At 32.7% G+C, this 21,542-nt stretch overlaps 1 protein-coding gene and 1 non-coding gene across 2 annotated transcripts; both read right to left on the bottom strand.

Annotated features, from left to right (window-relative positions):
• Window positions 1-5,656: 5,656 nt before the first annotated feature.
• Window positions 5,657-5,807, bottom strand: LOC133787210 (U4 spliceosomal RNA). The gene has a single exon (XR_009872244.1). It is a non-coding gene; the product is annotated as a U4 spliceosomal RNA (small nuclear RNA).
• A 444-nt stretch (window positions 5,808-6,251) lies between these two features.
• On the bottom strand, window positions 6,252-9,780 carry LOC133782014 (L-2-hydroxyglutarate dehydrogenase, mitochondrial). The gene is made up of 5 exons (XM_062221154.1): window positions 9,434-9,780; window positions 8,898-9,179; window positions 8,318-8,751; window positions 7,415-7,574; window positions 6,252-6,616 (listed from the first exon to the last, which is right to left on the bottom strand). The coding sequence occupies exons 1-5, from the start codon at window positions 9,698-9,700 to the stop codon at window positions 6,506-6,508; spliced, it is 1,254 nt and encodes a 417-aa protein (XP_062077138.1). The 5' UTR covers window positions 9,701-9,780; the 3' UTR covers window positions 6,252-6,505.
• Window positions 9,781-21,542: the final 11,762 nt, after the last annotated feature.

Here is a 21,542-nt window from a genome sequence, read left to right as displayed (position 1 = left end):
ATTTTACCCTTTTCGTTCATCAAAACCTTCTTTCAGCCACTTTGCAAAATCCTTACATAATGTTAGTGCTGGTGGTTTGTCGATCTCATCTGTAAATGGGTGATTTATTATGTTTTGTTCTTCTTCTAAAGTTGAGGCTTGCTGAAATGGTGAGGCTTGTTTCAGTGGTGGAACTGCTTGAAGTGGGGAGACAAGCAATGGAACTTGCTGAAATGGTGAGATTTCTTCAAGTTGTTGGACTGCTTGAAGTGGGGAGACAAGCAATGGAGCTTCCAAAGGTGATATCCCTAAATCAGAAGAAGGTTGAGAGTGTTTTGGTGTTGTGGGAGTGTCTGGCTTTGCTTTCTTTATTCGTGTACTCTCTCCTTCAGCTGTCCCAAACTTCGTAGTGTATGGTGACTTTTGAGCAATTCCAGGTTTTATTGTCCTTTTTCCAAGCTCATTGGGTTCTTCAAAAACCTACAGCAATAAAAGAAAATCAATATACATATTTTCATAATAGCTAGTATATCATTTGATATACCAATCTTATATTTACATCATAAAAATATCATGTATATATATATTAATAGCTTAAGACATTAGAATATTTTAATAATCATCATATTTCATATATTATAAATATGAAATGAAGTTTATAGATTTACATAATGTTATAAAAAGTGTAGTGCAGCTACTGAAGTTAAACAACAAATGATCTGAAGATTTTCTGAAATTCAACAACAATATCTATTGACATAAAGTTAAACAACAGATATTATTAAAGTATTCAATTATTAGTCTTCCTCTTCCTCTTCTTCTTCAAGGGACCTGCCTTTTTTTCTTCTATTTTTTTTTTCTTGTGTACACTCCTTGCTTCTTTTTATTTTATTTTCAGCAAAATTAACAAAAAAAAAAAAAAAAACTTATTTTTGCACTAATATAATAGAGATATATGTATTAATATTGCAAAGGCAAAATTAACTATATCATTGAAATATTTCAAAAACCAAATAATTATATAATATATACTGATATATACCAGAATTTGAAATTTTGTTTCTATATTTTCTTGCTCTTGTTGATATTCTTGTTCTACAATTGCAGCTGATTGTTCCTAAATAACAATTGATAAGTTTAAATATTATTTTAAAAAAATAATGCATGTATATAAATATATATATACCATAGGTTATAATAGATATACAAGAGGAAAAACGGATATATCAAAACAAATATAAATATAAATTTATGCATATATATATATAACAAAAAATAAATGAGAAACGATAGGCAAATTACCAAATAATTGTATAACATATACCTCAATTTCAACTTGTTGTTCAATATTTTCTTGTTCTTTTCCTTCAACAGTTGTTGATTGTTTCTAGGAACAATGGCAAAATTTAGTATTTTAGAAGAAAGTATATAAATATATATATCATAGGCTACAATTGATATAAGAGCAAAAAAGATAATTAAACTAAATGAAAATAAATATGTCCTATTAAAAAGGTATATATCACATATACCTGAACTGAAATTTTCCCTTCAAACACTTTTGTTTGTTATAAAAGTAAGTGTTTAACGCCCAAACGTGACTTCCACTTAGCGGTTGTCGTAGTATAGATCGGGCGGTCGATTCCACAAGGAGGCAAGAAAATAAAGTTAATCAATAAATAAAGTTTAAGAGATAAATAATGTGAGGAAAATAGAACAAGTAATATTTTTGTTGTTTTTGAAATTCAAAGATTAGAAATAAAGATAGATTAAAATGTGATGTAACAATAGGTAACAAGTAGGAAGGATCAAGAATCACCAATATGCATACTTATTTATTTGGATCTTTGATTCACAAAAATTACACAAATGGATAGTTCACATCCCAACTATTCATTTGGAAGATTTAACATTGAAGCACAAATATATTTCACAAAAATGTATTCAAGTGATTATTATTCTTTACCATGGAAAGATGAGATAAATCTTATGAGAGATCTAAAAATGACATTATACCATTGGCAATAATGCAATAAAAGATTGGACATAAAACCTAACACAAATATTACTTTTACCATTTATAAAATACATAGAAAGAGCATGACTAATTCTATATAGATTTGAGCAAAAGTAAATATATATGGATGAGATGGAGAAAATGATAAATATATTATCTATATTATTTTCACTAATTTGATAATACATAGAAAGTGCATGACAAAATCTATATACTATTAGTAAACATAAATATAGATAATAAGATGAAGAAGTAGAGATGAAAGAAAATAAATCACTCAAATATATAAACTTTAAGTACATGGTGAATCAAAAATACCAAACAAAGTCATAGTGCATATAGGATCATCCTAACCTTCCTAAGAAGGTTAGCCTATTATGCTAGACATTCTCATGAAATTCTAGAGAGAAAATATGATAAATGAGACTAAAATTTGGTAGAGTTTTGCTACCTAAAAATTACATACATCATGTGAAATGAGAGTCCCTATTTATAGAGGGAGAAAAGGACTAAAAAGAAATTAAACAACAATTTGGGGTTTACAAAATAAATCTGAAATATTAATAATAAAATATGATTTTGAAAAATCAAATCTTATTATAAATATTAATCTAGTTATTTTGGTGTATGGTTAAATGCCCCTTTTTCTAAAATACCACAAAAACATGAACTTTAAACCTCAAAATAGCAATTTACAAAACTCAATACCCACAAAACATGGCTGGTGACACAAGAGGGTTTTGACCCATTTTTAGCCAATGAGGGAGTGCCACATAGGCAGGCTGCTGGGAAGATTTCAGATTGGGCTTGCTGGGCCTTTGGGGTCTTTGGCTAGGAAGAGGCAGCTTGGTGCTTGGGCCTTTATTGGGCTGGTGGTCACGTTGGAGTGAACTGAAGGAGTACATGGGTCAAGGCTGAAGTAATATTGAAGGGAGGAAGGAGCTGGTCACGTTGAAGGAAAGGAGCTGGACACGTGGCGCGCACTGGGTTGCTCCTGGGACGCGTGGCAGGCTGGGAGCGCGACAAGTGGCTGCTGGAGAGAAGGGAAAGCTTTGGGCCTGTGGTGCTTTGGGCCGAATTTCTGGGCTTCAATTTTGCAAAAATGCCAACTTTTCCTCCTTTCTTCAACTTTATTTCTTTATTTCTTCTTTCTTTTCTTTATGACAAAATGCATCTTTAATTCCTACAAAATAACAATAAATTAAATTGTAATCAAATATTTTCATTTATAAAATAAATCATATTGATTCTATGAAAATTTTAATTAAAACTTAATATATTTTGACAATTAAAATCAACAAATATGCATTTTTTGGCACTAATCAGTACGTATAACATCAAATTATATATATATATATATCAAAGGTAAACTATGAAACAATTACCTCAATTTCAACTTCAATTTGTACTTCAGCAGGTTCTTGTTGCAGTGGTGATGGGCTGGTCATTATTGGTGATTCATCCTACAAAATGATTTTCATTTTTAGTATTTTAGAAGAAAATTTACATTAGTATATAAACACATATACTTTAACCCAAACTAGATATACCTAAGGTAAAAACATATATACCAAACACAATTATAAATATCTGTCAAAGATAAAAAAAAAAAAATTTAATATTCTATATTGCATGTTATATATATATATATACTTCATATACCTCCATTGGTTCTTCTTGATCATATGTTTGTGCCTCTGTTGTTCTCCTTGCTGATGACACATTTGTATTGCCTGTGTTTTTTTCCAAGTTGTCTTCAAAAAACTTCTTATGGATGGCATAAATGATCATCTTCATGTCATTTATTTCGGATTCCAAGTGATCATTTTGTCTCAAAAGCTTCTCATTTTGTCTAAGAAGCTTCTCATTTTGCTTGAGAAGCTCACTGATGTCGAAATTGTACTCAACTTTAGAAGATTGTCTAGCTTCTTCTTGAATTTCCTCATTGAATTCAGTATCTCTGAATTCAACCATGTAGCTTTTCCTCATCTCTTCATCAGTTGGTATCATTTGAAATAAAGAAACCTGAAAATGACAAATTATATTTCAATTAGTCACAGAACATAGTAGACCGAACTATATACCAAAGTTGAAGTTTTATATACCAAAATAGAAATAGCATAATCTACTAAATATACACATTTATTTGAAACATCATAAGAGTTTTAAGTTTGGATTACTTACATTGGGAGCCTGAAACACCTTGGTGGAAATGTTCTCAAAAGTCGGTTGCTCAGTAGAAGACCAATTTGTTATTCTACGGATTTGGTCTCCTATTTTGTTTGTATAGATATGGGTAGTTCCTATGATCTCAAATGCAAAAATTTGTAAGGCAATTGCACATCCATCAACAGGATAATTCCCCCCATCACTTGTCCTATGTGGTGCCTTTTTGAGCCCTTTAAAGGTGAGATTAAATGATACTCTCCCCCAATGATAATCATCAAAAACAAAATAATTATCCACCATATCTATGTGTTTTATTTCAATAACTTTTGTTGGTTGGCTCCCAAGAAGAAAATTTTCTACTAAATGTAACCTAGCAAGCTTCAACAATAAATCCTCATCACATCCATCATAATTTATAAAAGTCTCTTCTAATTGTTTTTTTGTGACCGATTTATTTTCAGGAAATAAGTTTGTCCAAATAGAACCCCGCTTAAATGTCATGCTTTCTATAGAAGGATCTATTTTTGTTTTCAATCTCATGATAATACTAAACTCTTTCAAACCAAAACTATATACATGGTCATTCACCATGTATTTTAATTCATCATCTCCACTCTCTAGAGTCCTAAGCACCATATGGTGTACTAGTGCATTCATGAGTGTAATCTTTGAATCTAATAAATGTCCTAGAGAGCCTTTCTTAAAATACTCATTAAACCTAGCACCTAATTTTGTTTTTATTGATTCTATAACTCCCAACTTTCCTAGAAACTGAAGCTTCTTTTTGTTCCATTGATTTACAGATGTAATATATTCAATTTTCTACATCTATTCAATTTTCTTGTACTCCTGTATAAAACACGTCATACCGTAAGTTAATAAAAATAATGTCATATGTCATACTGGAGTGTAGAAAATATATATACTAAAGCACAAAACATACACATGAATAAAAATAATATACCATAATTTAAAAAATACGTATACTAAATCAAAAAACATATATATATATTTATATTAGTTCATTATTTTCAAGACGGCTGAGTTGACAAAGTAGATCAAAGAGATAAAATCTCAAGAGAAAAAGGAAAGTTAAAAATTATACCATGAACTAATTAAGCATTCCTAGTACTAAGCAATTAGATCAAATATATAAAAAAAATTCAAATATCTCAACTAATAACTCCTAAAAATGCAAAAATCTAAATTGAAATCTAAAGTAAATGATCAAATAAGAGCCAAAGAGACAGAAATATAGGACTTACAACGGGCTTAGAGGATTCAACAATTATGATGGTTGTATGGGAAAGGTCGTGAATGTTAAAAATTAGGGATTTTAAATAAAGGTAATTTTCGTAATTTCAAAGACATCTGTCTAATTAGTATCTAAGTTTGGGTCTATCATTCTCCAAGCCCATTTTGGCCTTTTGGGTATACAGAAGAGTTAGGAACGCCTTCAAAAGAGGGAAAATAATAGAACTAAATTTGTAGGGCTTTACCCCAAAAGGAGCCCTTCCAGAAATTCTCGAAGGCCTGAGCAAAACCCAGGCCTAAGAGGGGGTTTGGAAATAGTTTTCAACCAGCAATAGACGCGCCTCGGTTAGAACCTCACTAGCTGCGTCATTGCCCCAAGCGCAATGATGCTTTTGCCAAGGCTCTTGCAATTGGTTTTATATTACGACTCCAGCAAAACATAACTCTCTCTAATCCATGTGGGACAAACAAAGAAAAGTAGCTCAAATTAAGTGCGAGTGCGTGGCATATTGTTCAGGTTCAAACAAAACAATACAATCAATACTCGATTCTTAACTTGTTCTCTTCAACGCTTTGCTATATTATTATTTATCATCTCAGTATACAATAACTTCTCAATTTGGACCTAAACTTTAATCTACACAGATTATTTTGGCCTCTCAATAATCCATTCTGAATGACATCGATCAATATATAATATTTTAACATCATTTTTCAATATATAATAATATTATTCTTTATTTTTATGCTGGAATGGTGGATAGATTAAGGCTTGCTATTGACTCGTTGAAAGTAATAATTAAAATGGGGAACAATAAAAAGATCATGAAAATAATAACAATATGAAAGTGCATATTATAATATTAAAATGATTTTTAAGAACGTTTTTACAAAAATAAAATAACATATTTATAACATAGATATTCTTCTCATTATAAGTCTGACATCCGAGTTGGAATGAAAATGTACAAATTTACTTGTTCATACAACTAATGCGCTCACTGATCTTCATATGTTGAAACAGAGGGTAGTATTTCAATGTCCTACATCAGAAATCTTCAATACACATTAAAGATTGGTTCTCCATCATAAGAATCTGGTTGCAATGTGTTCTGCAATAGCTAAACTTGACGTTAAACCCGGTGACTCGATTCCGAAGAGGTTAACAAGATTAGCTACACCATGGGTATCCGCCCCCTGAATGAAGAAAATCAAAGTAATAATTTTGTTTTTAATCCAACAAATTTACCAGCCAAAATCTTTAGACAAAGCACATTGAAAGCTGAATAAAACCAAACTAGGAAAGGAAAATCAGTTTGGCTAGATTGCGTTAGAACATCCCTCTAAATGGTATATATAGACTGTAGAAAAACAAATAAACAAATGCTAATGACTATTCCCAAAATCATGGCAAACCACAAACTGATTCTACTGCTAGAATATAATACAATTAATATTGAAATCTATTTTGATTTTTCTTGATTTCTGCCAATACTCTCCAAGCATATTTGTCTTGAAGGTTTAAGCCAATTCCACACAAACTATTGATGCATTTTCTAAGTTGTAATTACTTCGTTTAGTTTATTTCACAATCAAATCACCAAGCTATTACACATTATTTGAATCTTCCTCGCGATGGTTTTTTTACTCAGACATCTCCCAAACTTGCACAGCAGGTCCAAATTAGAAATTGGGCTCCCTGCCTAAATCTCCAATATATGGATAACAGAAAAATATAGAAATGGCTATGTACCTCACAATTGGACACAAAATAAGATAAAAATTCAATTATAAAGATTCTTCAAAGCATTGAACTGAGAAACTATAAGTAAAATATGCTCCCTTAAGAAGTACAAATATAACAATACAATAGAAGATGCTAGCACTGGCCCTCAACTACGGTACATGTTTTCTGATCAATATTAATTACAGATAGTCTAGTAAAAACACATACTAAGAAATAATATCAGGCATAAGAAAAGCACAAGAACTGACCTGTACTACAAAATCGACGGGTGGCTGTCCAGGACCTGAAAGTTTTGGTCGAATTCCTGCATATCCGGGCTGAAGAGAATCATCCTTCAAATTTGGGTAGTACTTTCTAATATCCTGGTAAAATAGCTCAGCACGAGTGGCATCTACAGAGTAGTCAAACCTGAAATCAATGTTTATTTAAGCTTTTAAGCATGTGTGCAACAACTTTGTACAGGAACACTAAGAAAGTAACAGCCGGAACCACTAAGTCTATCCAAGTGATTGAGTGGGTATGTTGTGAGTAAGAGATACAACTACCTGCTTCTTAATTTTTTTTAATTCTTAAAAGGAAAGAAACAACAATCAGAAAGGGAAACAATTGACTGAAATGCACATATCAATTATTATGGGTTACAATTGACCTTAACTCTCTCCCTCGGAAAGCTAATTGAGGAGTCTAATGTATTTTTATATCATACATACTCCATATATCAAGATTTTCTATCCAATTTCAATTCATGTAAACCAATGAATGTATGTTACATCATTTAAAATACTTGAATAAAAATAAAAAATTGAAAACTAATTTAAGATGAGTTGTCATGCATTCATCAGTTAGACATGAATTGAGACACTAATATTGGACAGAAGATTTTGATTCATCCTTTTCATATGTTATCAGCATTCAGCACAGCAGAATCAAAACATGGAAAGCCTAACCTAATGACATGTAACTTTTATAAAGTAAGTGACTTTCTGTTCAAAAAACTCCTACAAATCTTATGGACTCATGAAACGTCTAAAACTCAGGTGAAACAGAAGCTACTATGGCAGCCAATTGGCGTTTCTCTCATTTGGAGAATAATTCTCTCAATTAGTAATGAAGGGTTAGATGGACAACAAACAAGGACAAAGAAACATTACTTGTTTAGAAAGCTTGAAATTTCATCCAAACCATCAATCCATTCAACGTCTGGACCAAACTTCAGCTGACCATCCAAATCAAGGGTAACGTGCACCCCAAAGCCACCCTCTACTGGTATAGGGTATATCAAATGTTTAAAAGGAGGGCTCTTCGTTTTATTCAATGTGAAATAGCAACCACGAGCATAATAAGCCGGTGGAATTACTGCATTATGTATGCCATCAAACTTCTTAGCAAGGACAGGGGCACTCAAGCCTGTTGAGTTTACAACCAGATTAGGAATGAGTACCACTTCTGGATGAAATAAAGACCTTGAACCGTTGTCAAGAGATTTTGTTTCAGCAATGTGAAGGCAAATTCGAGTTTCATTGAGATGGCCACCAATAACAGTAGTATTATATGAGAAAGTTGCTCCATTAATTTCAGCCTCCCCCTGGTCCCATAAAGGGATGACACCCTTGTCAAAATGGGTTTTTAACTCTAAATAGAAACAAATAGATAAATCACAATATTAGCTCTCCACAAGAACATGTTAGATAGATATGCATCTACTCTAGATTCAAACAAGGAAATGCATACCACTAAAGATAGCATTAATGAGTGTGTATCAATAATCCCAGTAAGAGGTGATAGTATTGCTTTCGAACATTGCAACTCAGGTTCCATATTCATGGCTTCAGAGCCCTCCATCATCTGCAACCCGAGAACCCCATTTTGGATTCCACGTCTCATTATATCATTCAGCTTTGGAATCTCTGAAGAGCTTGTTGCAACTATGAGCTTACCAATTTGTTCATGAGGAACATTATGTTCAGAGCAATAATTATATAATAAGTCTCTTCCTCTTGCACAAAATATAGCCTGAAGATCAGAACGAATTAAGAAGACGAATAATCTTTAAACATAAAATAATTTGCAGTAGTGCCAGCTAGCTTTTGTTAGTGTTTTAACTAAACCTTCAGCGATTGAAATGGAGATTTCTCCTCTTGTTTTTTTTCATCAATTTATAAGAGAGTTCGATATAAAAGTTGCTTCAATCTCAAAACCAACACGACCGGTCCTTAACTAAGAAATCTTGAAAATTTACAGAATACTAAAAAAAGAAATGGTTTGACCTTGAGAGAATTGCGAGGGTAGTAGATTCCGGCATGAATGACTTCGCTGTTGCGAGAAGTGGTCCCGGTGCCGAAAGTGGAAGCCGATTCTAGAACCAGAACCTCTCTGCCTCTCGCGGCCAGCTCTCTCGCCGTCGCGACTCCGACGACGCCAGCACCGATCACTACGCAGTCGGCTCTCTCCGACGGCTGGCTCGTGAAACTCCTCGGCGCCAACGGCCATGAAAGAAATCTCTTGACACCTCGCAGTGCGTGCTTCTTCAGCATCCTCGGATTCTCTAATGGCAGTTGAGCTTACCCACACTCCTAGAAAATAGAGTTTTAACCCCTCTCTCTCTCTCTCCTCTTTTATTTTTTTTAATCTAATATAAAGAAAAAGAGAAATGCTATAGGGAAATTTTAGTATTTATCAAAAAAAAAATATATATATAGGTATTTAAATCATTTCAATAAAATGTTAATTTCTTTCCCAATACTCAAAATACTTCTTTCATAATTTTTCTCTTTCATTCCCTTTCTCTCTTCCCTCTCTCTTCCTCAACACATTCTTCTCAACTCTTTCTCTAGAAAAAAAATTCACGGGTAAGATAAAATATCATAGAAATCAATGTAATGGCAAGTATTCCTCACTTAGGACACTAAAATATTACATTTCGAATAGATTTGGGCATAATTTTTGGGTTTTTATTGCGATTTTTTTCAGATCTGAAACTTTGAAATCTGCAGAAAATCGACGTGATTCGATGGTGCTCGATGCCAACTCGATGGGACCATCAAAATCAAGATTTTCATGAAAAAATCGATGTCGCTCGATGGTGGTTCGATGGTATTCGATGCAATTCTTGCAAGATACGTAATTTTTCACTCGGGTGTCCGTTTGGGGTGATTTTTTTTTATTTTGGGTATTTTTTCAAGATCTACACATTTGAGATGTGTATATACACATTTGTGAAATGTAAATCTTGAAAAAAAAATGACAAATGCAAAACATACCTCATGTTCGAGATATGTTTTGGTATGTTTTCAAGTTCTAAACTTTGAAAATGTGTATGTGAACATCTAAAACGTGTAGATCTCAAAAAAATACCCAAAAAAAAAAATCATCCAAAACGGACACCCGAGTGAAAAATTATGTCTCTTACAAGAATTGCATCGAACCACCATCGAGAAATCTCGATTTTTTCATGAAAATATTGATTTGAAGGCCCCATCGAGCTGGTATCGAGCACCATCGAGTAACAATCGAGCAAAGTCAATTTTCTACATATTTCAGAGTTTCAAATCTGAAAAATAACTCAAAAATCATGCCCAACTCGATGGTTGCTCAATGGTGTTCGATGCTACCTCGATGGGGCCTTCAAAATCAATATTTTCATGAAAAAATCGACTTTGTTCGATGCAATTCTTGTAAGAGACATAATTTTTCACTCGGGTATCCGTTTGGGATGATTTTTTTTTATTTTGGGTATTTTTTTGAGATCTACACGTTTGAGATATTCACATACACATTTTCAAAGTTTAGAACGTGAAAACATACCAAAACATATCTTGAACATGAGGTATGTTTTGCATTTGTCATTTTTTCAAGATTTATATTTCCCAAATGTGTATATACACATCTCAAACGTGTAGATCTTGAAAAAATACTCAAAATAAAACAAAATCACCCCAAACGGACACCCGAGTGAAAAATTACGTATCTTGCAAGAATCGCATCGAACCACCATCGAACCTCCATCGAACCACCATCGAGCAACATCAATTTTTTCATGAAAATCTTGATTTTGAAGGCCCCATCGAGCTGGCATTGAGCACCATCGAACCATGACGATTTTTTGCAGATTTCAAAGTTTCAGATCTGAAAAAAAAATCGCAAAAAAAACTCAAAAATCATGCCTAGATCTGTTTGAAATGCAGTATTTTAGTGTCCTAAGTAAGGAATACTTGCTATTACATTGAGTTCTCTTATATTTTACCTTACCCATGAATTTTTTTCTAGAGAGAGAGTTGAGAGGAATGGGTTGAGGGAGAGAGAGGGAAGAGAGAAGAGGAAGTTGATGGAAAAATTATGAGAGGGGTATTTTGAGTATTGTCAAAAGATTTGGCATTTTTTTGAAATGATTAGAAATGCTAGCATTTTTTTGATTAAGTACATCTCATTAAGCATAAAATCTCAAATTTCCCATGCTATATAACCCGGTAAAATTTTCTCCCGAGCGTATGTGGCAGTACACTTAGCTTCAGTTGAATATTTTTTTAATAATAAACAAGTATACAACTGTATTATGCTTACTTAATACCCTTTTCAATTTCTTTATTATTTGACTTTGATTTAAACGAAAAATAGAAAAACAAAAATTTATTTTCTTACTCCGTCTTCTTCTTCTCTACCTTTACCATCTCTCTTAGTCTCTTTAGCTCCAACTCTATATTCCAAATTCTAATTAAAAAGCTATAATCATCTACAAAATTTATCATTTCTCAAGTTAAAGAGGAAAAAAATTGAATTTAAGGATTAGTTTCTACGAAAACCTTCTCTCTCTTTTTTTTTTTTTTGGCTTTGTAGCTAAGAGGAAGAAAATGTGGAAATAGTAGAAAAAAGCTTGGTGATTGAATGATATTCTCCATTTCTATGTGTATATATATGGCTTGGCCCTTATTTCTTCTTCTGTCCTCATATATATATTTTTTATAAAAGAATATCTATTTTGAACTTTCATTCTACTCTCTAGTTGGAATGTAAAGAAATGAATCTACTTTTATTTAAAAATAAAAATAAAAAAAATAAATTATGAATGTAATTTGTAGGAGAAGAATTTATATGATGAAGAATATGAAATTTTTTAACCCGAAAAAGATAAAGGTGATGAATTTTATAATTGAAAAAAATAAATTTTGTAATAAGTTTAACATGATATTCTATATTGGGGTAAAATGATGCATAATTTTAGGCATAAATTTTAATGAGCTAATACCTTAAGTGTAACGTGTTTGCACTCTTTTTTTTTTTCTTTCTTTTCTCCTTTTATCTTTTGTTCATATTTCAGGAGGGACTACTGAGGTGGTATATATGTCACTTGGAGAAATACAAGTATGGTGATATTTTGTAAAAGAATGAGTTTCTTTGCTTTACCTCTATCATTTGTGAAATTCTATGGAGAGTAAGAAATGAGAATCATCATTTAAAGTTACTCATAAGGGTTGTTGAATCGTCCTTCCATCCTTCTAGTGCTACGTGAGTCACAAATATGGATATGGATTTGGATAAAGAGAAAAGTGGGAGAGTTTCAAACATGCAAAAAAACAAGGATAAAATAGAGTATTCAGAAATTCTAAAAGCCCCTGATCCTAGAATGTATTTTAGCTCATTTGATGATCTTTATGAGTATTATAGAAAATATGGAAAGCAAGAGGGTTTTGGAATTAAAAAGAAAACATCACGTGCTTCAGAAGATAGAAAAACAAAATTCTTAACTTTGTCATGTTCGTGAGCAGGGAAGTCAAAATCTCACAAGAAAAATGATCTTAATCCTGATCCTTTGACAAAAGTGGAATGCAAGGCTAGAATTAATGATACCATTCTTGAGGATGGAAAATGCAAGATTAATTCAGTTATACTTGAGCATAACCATGGATTGAGTACTCAAATGTCAAGATTCTATTTATGCAATAGAGAGATAAGTATTAGTGCTCAAAGAAAACTTGAACTAAATGATCGATCAGGAATAAGTGTTGCAAAGAATTTTCAATCATTTGTTATTGAAGCTGGGGATCATGATAATGTTCCATTCTTACAGAAGGATTGTAGAAATCTTATTGAGAAAGCAAGACGATTACGACTAGGGGTTGGAGATGCTGAAGCAATTCATCAATACTTTGTTCAAATGCAATCTAAGAATTCAAGTTTTTTCTATACAATGGATTTAGATGCAAAATCAAGGATAAAAAATATATTTTTGGCTGATGCAAGGAGTAGAGCGATATATGAAGAATTTGGTAATGTGGTTACATTTGACACTACATATTTAACAACACAAGTATGATATGCCATTTGCCCCTTTTGTTGGAGTAAATCACCATGGTCAATCAATCTTGTCAAAGATACATTTTCGGCTGGAATGTCAACTACTTAGCGTAGTGAAAGCATGAATGCATTTTTTGATGGATATGTTAACTCAAAGGCAACACTTAAGCAATTCATTGAGCAATATGAAAGTGCTTTAAGAGACAAAATTAAGAAGGAGAATCAAGCTGATTTTCAATCTTTTAGCACTTTAATTCCTTGTGTGACTCATTTTGCAATAGAAAAGCAATTTCAGGCAGCCTACACTAATGCAAAGTTTAAAGAGTTCCAAAAAAAGTTGACTGGAAAGATTTATTGTGAGGTTTCTTGTGTTGATGAAAGTTCTGGATTATTTTATGTATGTGAGGTCTTATTCATTGATGAAGGAAGCAAGGAGGTTCATTTGACAGTTCATTTCAACAATGAAAATAATGAGGTTCAATGTTCTTGCCGGCTGTGTGAATTTAAGGGAATTTTATGCAAGCATGCTATATCAATTCTCATTAGAATGGGAGTTTCGAATGTTCCAATGAAATACATTTTGTCACGATGGAGAAAGAATTTGAGAAGGCGTCATACAAAGATTAAACTTGCTTATGATGATTTACATAGCAATCCTGAAGCACAACGATATCACGAGCTCCAAAGAAAATTTGACAAAGCACCTGATTGGGCTACTGTCTCTGATGAAAAGTTCAAATTGTGTTTGGAATGTGATGCATGAATTTGAAATAAACTTAGCTAAAGATGAAGCTAATTGGGTAGTATATTTGACCAAGTCTCAAATTTCTCATTCTAAGAATTCTTGTGATGAAATGATTAGTGAAAGTAATGAATCTCGCTCTCCTATTGTTGTTCGAAGACATGGGCGTCCACCTAAGAATAGGAAAGTTCCAATGGTTGAAAAACTAACAACTATGAAAAAGAAAGGGAGTAAAAGAATCAAAAAAGGAAGAAAGAATGTGAATGTAAGGATTCTCTGTTGTTGTATACTATTTTATTCTAACACTGATTTTCATTTAAAAAAATTATGTATGTATTTTATGTTTTTACAGGACACAAACAATGAGGAAGGAGGCATAAATAATGAGAAATTTGTTGGTACATTAGACCAGGTAAAAATTAGCAGCTGCTTTTTCTTAATGGATTATCTAAAGATTTGTATAATTTTTTCTATTTATCTTTTCAGATTGAGGAAGCACAAGCAAAAGTGTCCATGCCATATAATCAACCTAGAAAGCAAATTTTAGGTTTCCAACCTAATTTTCAAACCTTACCTATGTCCTACTTCCATTATCCACCACCATATAATTTGAATCATTTTATCTATGCTAGTAACATGCATAATGCTCAAGGTAAAAATAAAACTGATTGCAAAAATTATTAGCGTCATCTGTGTATATATGAATATATTTATATTGTTTATATCACTGTTAACTTATTAGCTTAATAGTTTTTTTGAATTTACAACCAATGATTATGAAGAAATTCCATGATTATGAAGAAGTTCCCATATGAAATTTATAATTGTGAGTATAGTTTATTTTGGTTTATTGGGAAGTCACAAGTTCATTTACAGTTTAGTTTGTTTTGGTTTATTGGGAAGTGTCTCTTTTGTAAACACTTATGCCCTTTTGTTGTGAGAAGTATGAATGAAAGAATATTGTAATGAAATTGATAAACTAGTATTGGTTTGGAATTATTTATGAGATAGTTTGTACGTGGCATGATAAATCAACACAAGGACTATATATGGACCATTGAGGAATCACTATTTTTATTTTCATTTTCTTCAGAAAGAAAAAGACTTAATTAAATAAAATGTGAAAGAGTTTGACATCCACAAATGGGGCTCTTTCCCAAAATAAACGGTCACTTTGCAAGAAATTGAGCAAACTCATTATTTTGTATTGAAATCCAAACAACATTAGCATTTGAATTACAAGAGAAAGTAAACAAATATTTAAAAAAAAAAAAGATAATTGCCACATGAGACATTCTTAATACAAATAACATAACCAACTCAAAAGAGTCTTTAGTATCAAATAAAGATGCTTGGATATATCTGTGACTCACGCAACACTTGAAGGCCGGAATGATGATTCAACAACTCTTAAGAGTAGCTTTAAACTATGAGATGATGCTTTTCATTTATGGCTCTCTATAGAATTTCACAAATGATAGAGGTAAAGCAAATAAACTCAATCTTTTACTAAATATCATCATACTTGTATTTCTCCAAGTGACATATGTACCATCTCAATAGTCCCTAAAATATGACCAGTAGATAAAAGGAGAAAAAAAAAGTATGCAAACACGTTTGGGAACACTTAAGGGATTAGCTCAATAAAATTTATGCCCAGAATTATGCATCATTCCACCCCAATCTAGAATATCATGTTAAACTTACTACATAATTTACTTTTTCAATTAATAAAATTCATCACATTTATCTTTTACGGGTTAAAACATTTCATATTCTTCATCGTATAAATTCTTCTCCTACAAATTACATTCATAATTTATTTTATTTATTTTTATTTTAAAATAAAGGTAGAGTCATTTCCTTGCATTCTCACAAGAGAGTAGAATGATAGTTCAAAATAGATTTTTTTTAATAAAAAAAATATATGAAGATAGAAGAAGAAATAAGGGTCAAACCATATATACACATATATAGACGGAGAAAGATACGAACCTGTAGAAATAGAGGATAGCAATCAATCACCAAGCCTCTTTCCACTATTTCCACATCTTTTTCCTCTTAGCTACAAACCCAAAAAAAAAAAGGATTTTCGTTGAAACTAATCCTTAAATTCAATTACTTTTTTCTTCCTCTTTAACTTGAAAAATAAGGAAATTTGTAGATGATTATAACATATGAATGTTTTGGAATATAGAATTGGAGCTAAAGAGAGATGGTAAAGGTAGAGAAGAAGAAAACGAAAGAAGAAAATAATTTTTTCTTTTTTTCTTTTTCATTTAAATCAAAGCCAAATAATAAAGAAATTGAAAAGTAGGTATTAAGTAAACATAATACAACTGTATACTTATTTATTATTAAAATAATATTCAACTCAAACTAACTGTACTGCCACACACACTCGAGATAAAATTCCACCGGGTTATATAGCATTTCTCAAAGAAAAATGCTATTCTATCCATCACGCTTGAAAATTATCACGATCTGACGTGGACATATTTATTTTTCATTTCAGTGGGTCCCACGTTTTATGGATTTTTGGGATGCACAGTTCTAAGGCCGAAGTCTGCACTGCACTACAGTCTAACTATTCAAAACCTGACAAAATCACCAAATTAAAAAAACAATAAAATCGACAAACGGTAAAAGTAAGTTTGGTTTCGTGGAATGCACACATGGAATGGAGGAATGAAAGTTGTTATTCTTTTGTTTCTATTTGCTTTGGCTTTTTTTTTATTTTTTATTGTAACGTGGAGAAATTCATTAAATTAGGGGAACTATTCCTGGTCATTACACAAAATGCTTCTTCGAATAGAGTTAATATCAATAACTTTGAGGACTTAGATATTATGGGCAAAGAAGTTAGAAAGTCTAGAAATAAACATAATAGTACACCATTCTCACCAGCCGGGAATCTCCTTCCAGTTGGATGTATTGGTGGTGTGAAAGTTTGGCAATGTAGAGGCCAAGTCGAGCTGCGATGGCTTCTCCAACAAGAGCATTAGAAGCAGGCACATGCTCAGTGACCACTCGAAGAACTTCCTTAGAAGAAGATCTAGCAATCACACTGAGGACCATGGTCTAGGCCAACTGCTACATTGAAATTGATCTTAATCCATCCCTCAGGAAGGGGAATCCAATTACTGATCGTGGAGATCCTCGATGTGGAAACAAAAGGAATGATCACTTCCTGGTATTCAACAAATCTTCTTTTCAGTTCCATAGCAGTGTCTTGCGGGTTGGGTCTAGCATTCTCATGCACCATCTTATTCCTGCAATGCCATATAGAATTCATCGTGATAGAAGCAAATAATAGGAAGTGGTCAGCGTTGATTCCTACCTTGTTCAATCCCCAAATAAAGTCCAGTCATTTACTGCAATTCAGAGTTGTATCAGTTCTTGGCACAATGTTCCAATGGTTAGAGAACCAAAGGCATCTGGCAAAATTGCAAAAGAGGAACACATGGTTTACCACAAAGAACTTTAGCAGCCCATTCTAATGAAATTTTGATTCCTACACTCGACATGTTTGGTTTATTAGAATTTACATTGAAATGGAATCACAAATCCAATTCATTTGTTTGCTTTTGAGTATTAGCTCTAGAAATAGCTTTCCAATGGAATCAAAATTCCATTAAATGGTGGAATTTGGATTCATGTGCTCCACCAACAAAGGCGCATCATCCTTTCCAATATAATATTCAAAATAAAAGTGAAATGACCATTTAACCAAACTTTTTTCTCCATAAATAAAAAGTTTTAGTCTATCATAAACTAAGTAATAATTTTTATTTATGAAAAAATTAATTTAAATTATCTATAATAATTATATTATTTTATTTTGAATTTAAATCATAAATATCTTTCTAAATTACTCAAATTTTGAATATTTTAAAAAATATAAATAAAATAATTAAAGTGGAGACATTTTTGTCAATTTATCACTTATTTTGTTGCATTCCCACACCAAATCAAACAAAATAATCATGATTTCAATGTTCATTCCAACAACAAACCAAACATAGTAATCAATTCTCATTACCATTCTTATTCTATTCCATTACTATTCTCATTACCATTACCATCACCATTCCATTCCACCAAACCAAACGTCTTCTTAGTGGAATAACAATTCAAGTCTCTTTCCTTAGGAATCCTTCATTACTACATTTATTTGTCCATTTTGCCCATACTAGAAAATAAGGTTATTTATATATCATATATATAATATTTAATATTTTTTTAAGATCATATTATATGTACACATAAAACACACACTCAATATATACACCATCTCTGTTGACATGTGAAATTGACTAACGGTCGTATGTACAATATACGACATCTTTTGAACGGAATGAATCTAATATATGACAAAGTACAAATATCTAAACAAAAATACATAGGAATTTAGTGTGGTTCAGTTCTGTTCTTCTGAACAGTAATAATCTAATCCACTTAGTCTTTAGTATTGAATCGCTCGATAGACACTTACAGAGATCAACTCAGAGTTCACTCCTCACAAGTTCGTCCAAAAGATCGATCCAAAAAGTCCAGAAAAAGAGATCTCTTGAATGAAGCCATGGGTCCTTCATTTATAGTACTCAGGGGTTGTTACATGATCAGTAATACTAGGATCGTGTTTAGTACACGATTATTGGGCAGTGGAGATACGTGTCCACCTTCCCATGATTATGAGATCGTGGATCTTCTTGTTGTCTTCTCTGGATCATGGTTGATAATGCACGATTGAGACCTTCGAGAAAACGCTAAGTCTTGATTGGTCTATGAGACTTAGGTGCTAGGCTTGACGACCCTTTAGAGCTTGGGTGCTAGGCTTGATGATCTTCTGGGTGCTAGGCCTGATGACCTTCTGGGTGCTAGGCCCGATGGCCTTAGTTTGAACGAGTGTGAGTTTTATCCAGCGAAGTGCATTTGGGAGTTTAGGCCAACCACCCTATGAAGAATAGGGTGGGCTGACCACCCATGTGGCTCTTGAGCATGTCAAGCCGACCACCCCTAGGGGGTTTTTGGCCTGGTCGACTTCTTTATAGGTCCTGGACTTATTTTTTTGCTCATCAGTTTTTTTTCAATACTTCATCATTTTCCCCTGATTTGTGATGCCACGTGCTGCTTTATCATTTTTCACATCATCCCTGGATTTTTTAGGGATAACAAATATAAATTTAAATGTTATAAAATTTTATTATGATAATAATATATAATCCTAATTTTTTAATAATTATACTAATATAAATTTAAATATTATAAAATATTATTATGATAATAATATTTAATACAAGTCTATATATAATACTTATATTAATATAAATTTAAATATTATAAAATATCATTATAATACATAATTTTAATTTTTATTAAAAAAAATCATTTATGTTTAAAAAGATTATCATATTATATATATATATAAAATTATAAACAATATTTTTGTTTAATTTTTCATTTAATATGTTTTTGTCATTTTGTTATATATAATATTGTTTATTTATTTGAAATTTACATGACAATGATACAAATTTAATAAAAATAATTAATAAATTCTATAAATAAAATTAAGCAAACATGCATTGTACGTTAATTGTATCTAGTATATATATGTGTGTGTGATTAGTGCCCAAAAATACACATTTATTGATTTTAATAGTCAAAATAAATTAAGTTTTAATTAATATTTTCATCAAATTAATATGATTAAATTTATAAATGAAAATATTTAATTTTAATTTAGTTTGTTTTATTTTGTAGGATTTAATTGATATTTTTGGAACTTGGAAACAAAGAAGAAAGAAATAAATAAAATTGAAGAAATGAGGAAAAGTTGGCATTTTTGCAACTTGAACATTGAAAAAATTGGCCCAATTCAGCCCAAGCCCACTGGCCTCTTTCTCCACTTCAGCACCATGTGTGTAACGCCCTACTTCCTTAGAGGCGTTACTAAGTTAGTTTTAAGACAAAACAGTGTGCAATGAACTCGCTAACCGAGGTTTTGAAACAAAAGTGTGACTAATTAAAACTTAGGGCTGTAATCTTTGAAAATGCGATGTTTCATTAAAAAGCTTCTATTATTAAACACTTGGGATCCCAAAATAAGGTTTGAAAACTATTTACATATTGAAATAAGTTTACAGTTGATTAATCATAAAATCATAGATTATTACAGCCATTTTCGAATAAACCCCCAACCAAAGCAGTCGGGCAGGCCAAACATGTACGCGTCGCTTCACGCTCTCCGTACTCATGGTTGGTTGACTCAGCCTTTGCCCTTACCTGCAACACGGAGCACCCGTGAGCCGAAGCCCAGCAAGAAAACTCAAGCATTTCATAACATATGCAAAATATACAGTTAATCATATCAGATAATCCACAGATAAACAAGTCAACCATTAGACTAAGCAAACACGGCCCTGCCACCCCAGAACCCTTACCGCAGCCTGGGGTCTCGGTCCTCACCGCAAGGATCTCACACATATCCTCTGGGTCCCGGGCCCTGCCCTGACCATAAGCATCCCATGTGCTTAGTGTTACTTTCGGCCCCGCTGCCGTTCTCGGCCTTGCCGCCCTCGGCCATAGCCGTTCATTTCACCATAATCATATATAGCATAAATCAAACAACATTCAAATAAATAACAATTCATTTAAATCTGCACCCTAACATGTAATGCAATATAGGGTCGCGCCCGGCAATCATCTCATCATGCAACATGCAATATAGGGCCGTGCCCCGCAATCACACTATGGGCCCATGCCCTATCCTATGGGTGTTATAGTTTTCTTACCTGTTTCCCGAGCTTTCCGATGCACCAAGGCCACGAGCACGGTCCTCTAGCACGAGCCCCCTTGAAATCCTAGTCACAACACACATACAACACTTTTAATACTAACCAACCCAAAACCACTTCCCGGGACCAATCCTGCACTCTCGGGACCTCTAAAACCTTAAAACAACACCCTGGGGACATCCCCCGAACCCCCGGAGCAAAGGCCTAAAATTGCCAAAAATGATATCCTGAAATTGGCCTTGTGCCGCGGCACAACTTTCTTGTGCCGCGGCACCCATCAGTCAGGGGCTCCCTCGCCGCGGCACGAAAAACCTGTGCCGCGGCACGCCTTCGCAGACCCAGAATTCTGGGTTTTCTCTTGCGTTTTCTCCGAGCTAAAACCTTGCCAAATCATACCAAACCAAAACCCAAACCCCAAAATCAATTTCAAACATCAAATAGACCATCTAACAACCCATAAACATCATCAAGGACATCTAAACACACAATCAAATCCCCAAAATCCACATCCTTGATTTCAATTTCAGAAAAATAAAACTCAAA

This window comes from Humulus lupulus, chromosome 6 (assembly GCF_963169125.1).
Source record: "Humulus lupulus chromosome 6, drHumLupu1.1, whole genome shotgun sequence".
NCBI lineage: Eukaryota > Viridiplantae > Streptophyta > Magnoliopsida > Rosales > Cannabaceae > Humulus > Humulus lupulus.
The sequence above is the reverse complement of the archived record's forward strand: the minus strand, read 5'-3'. Positions and strand labels throughout refer to the sequence as shown.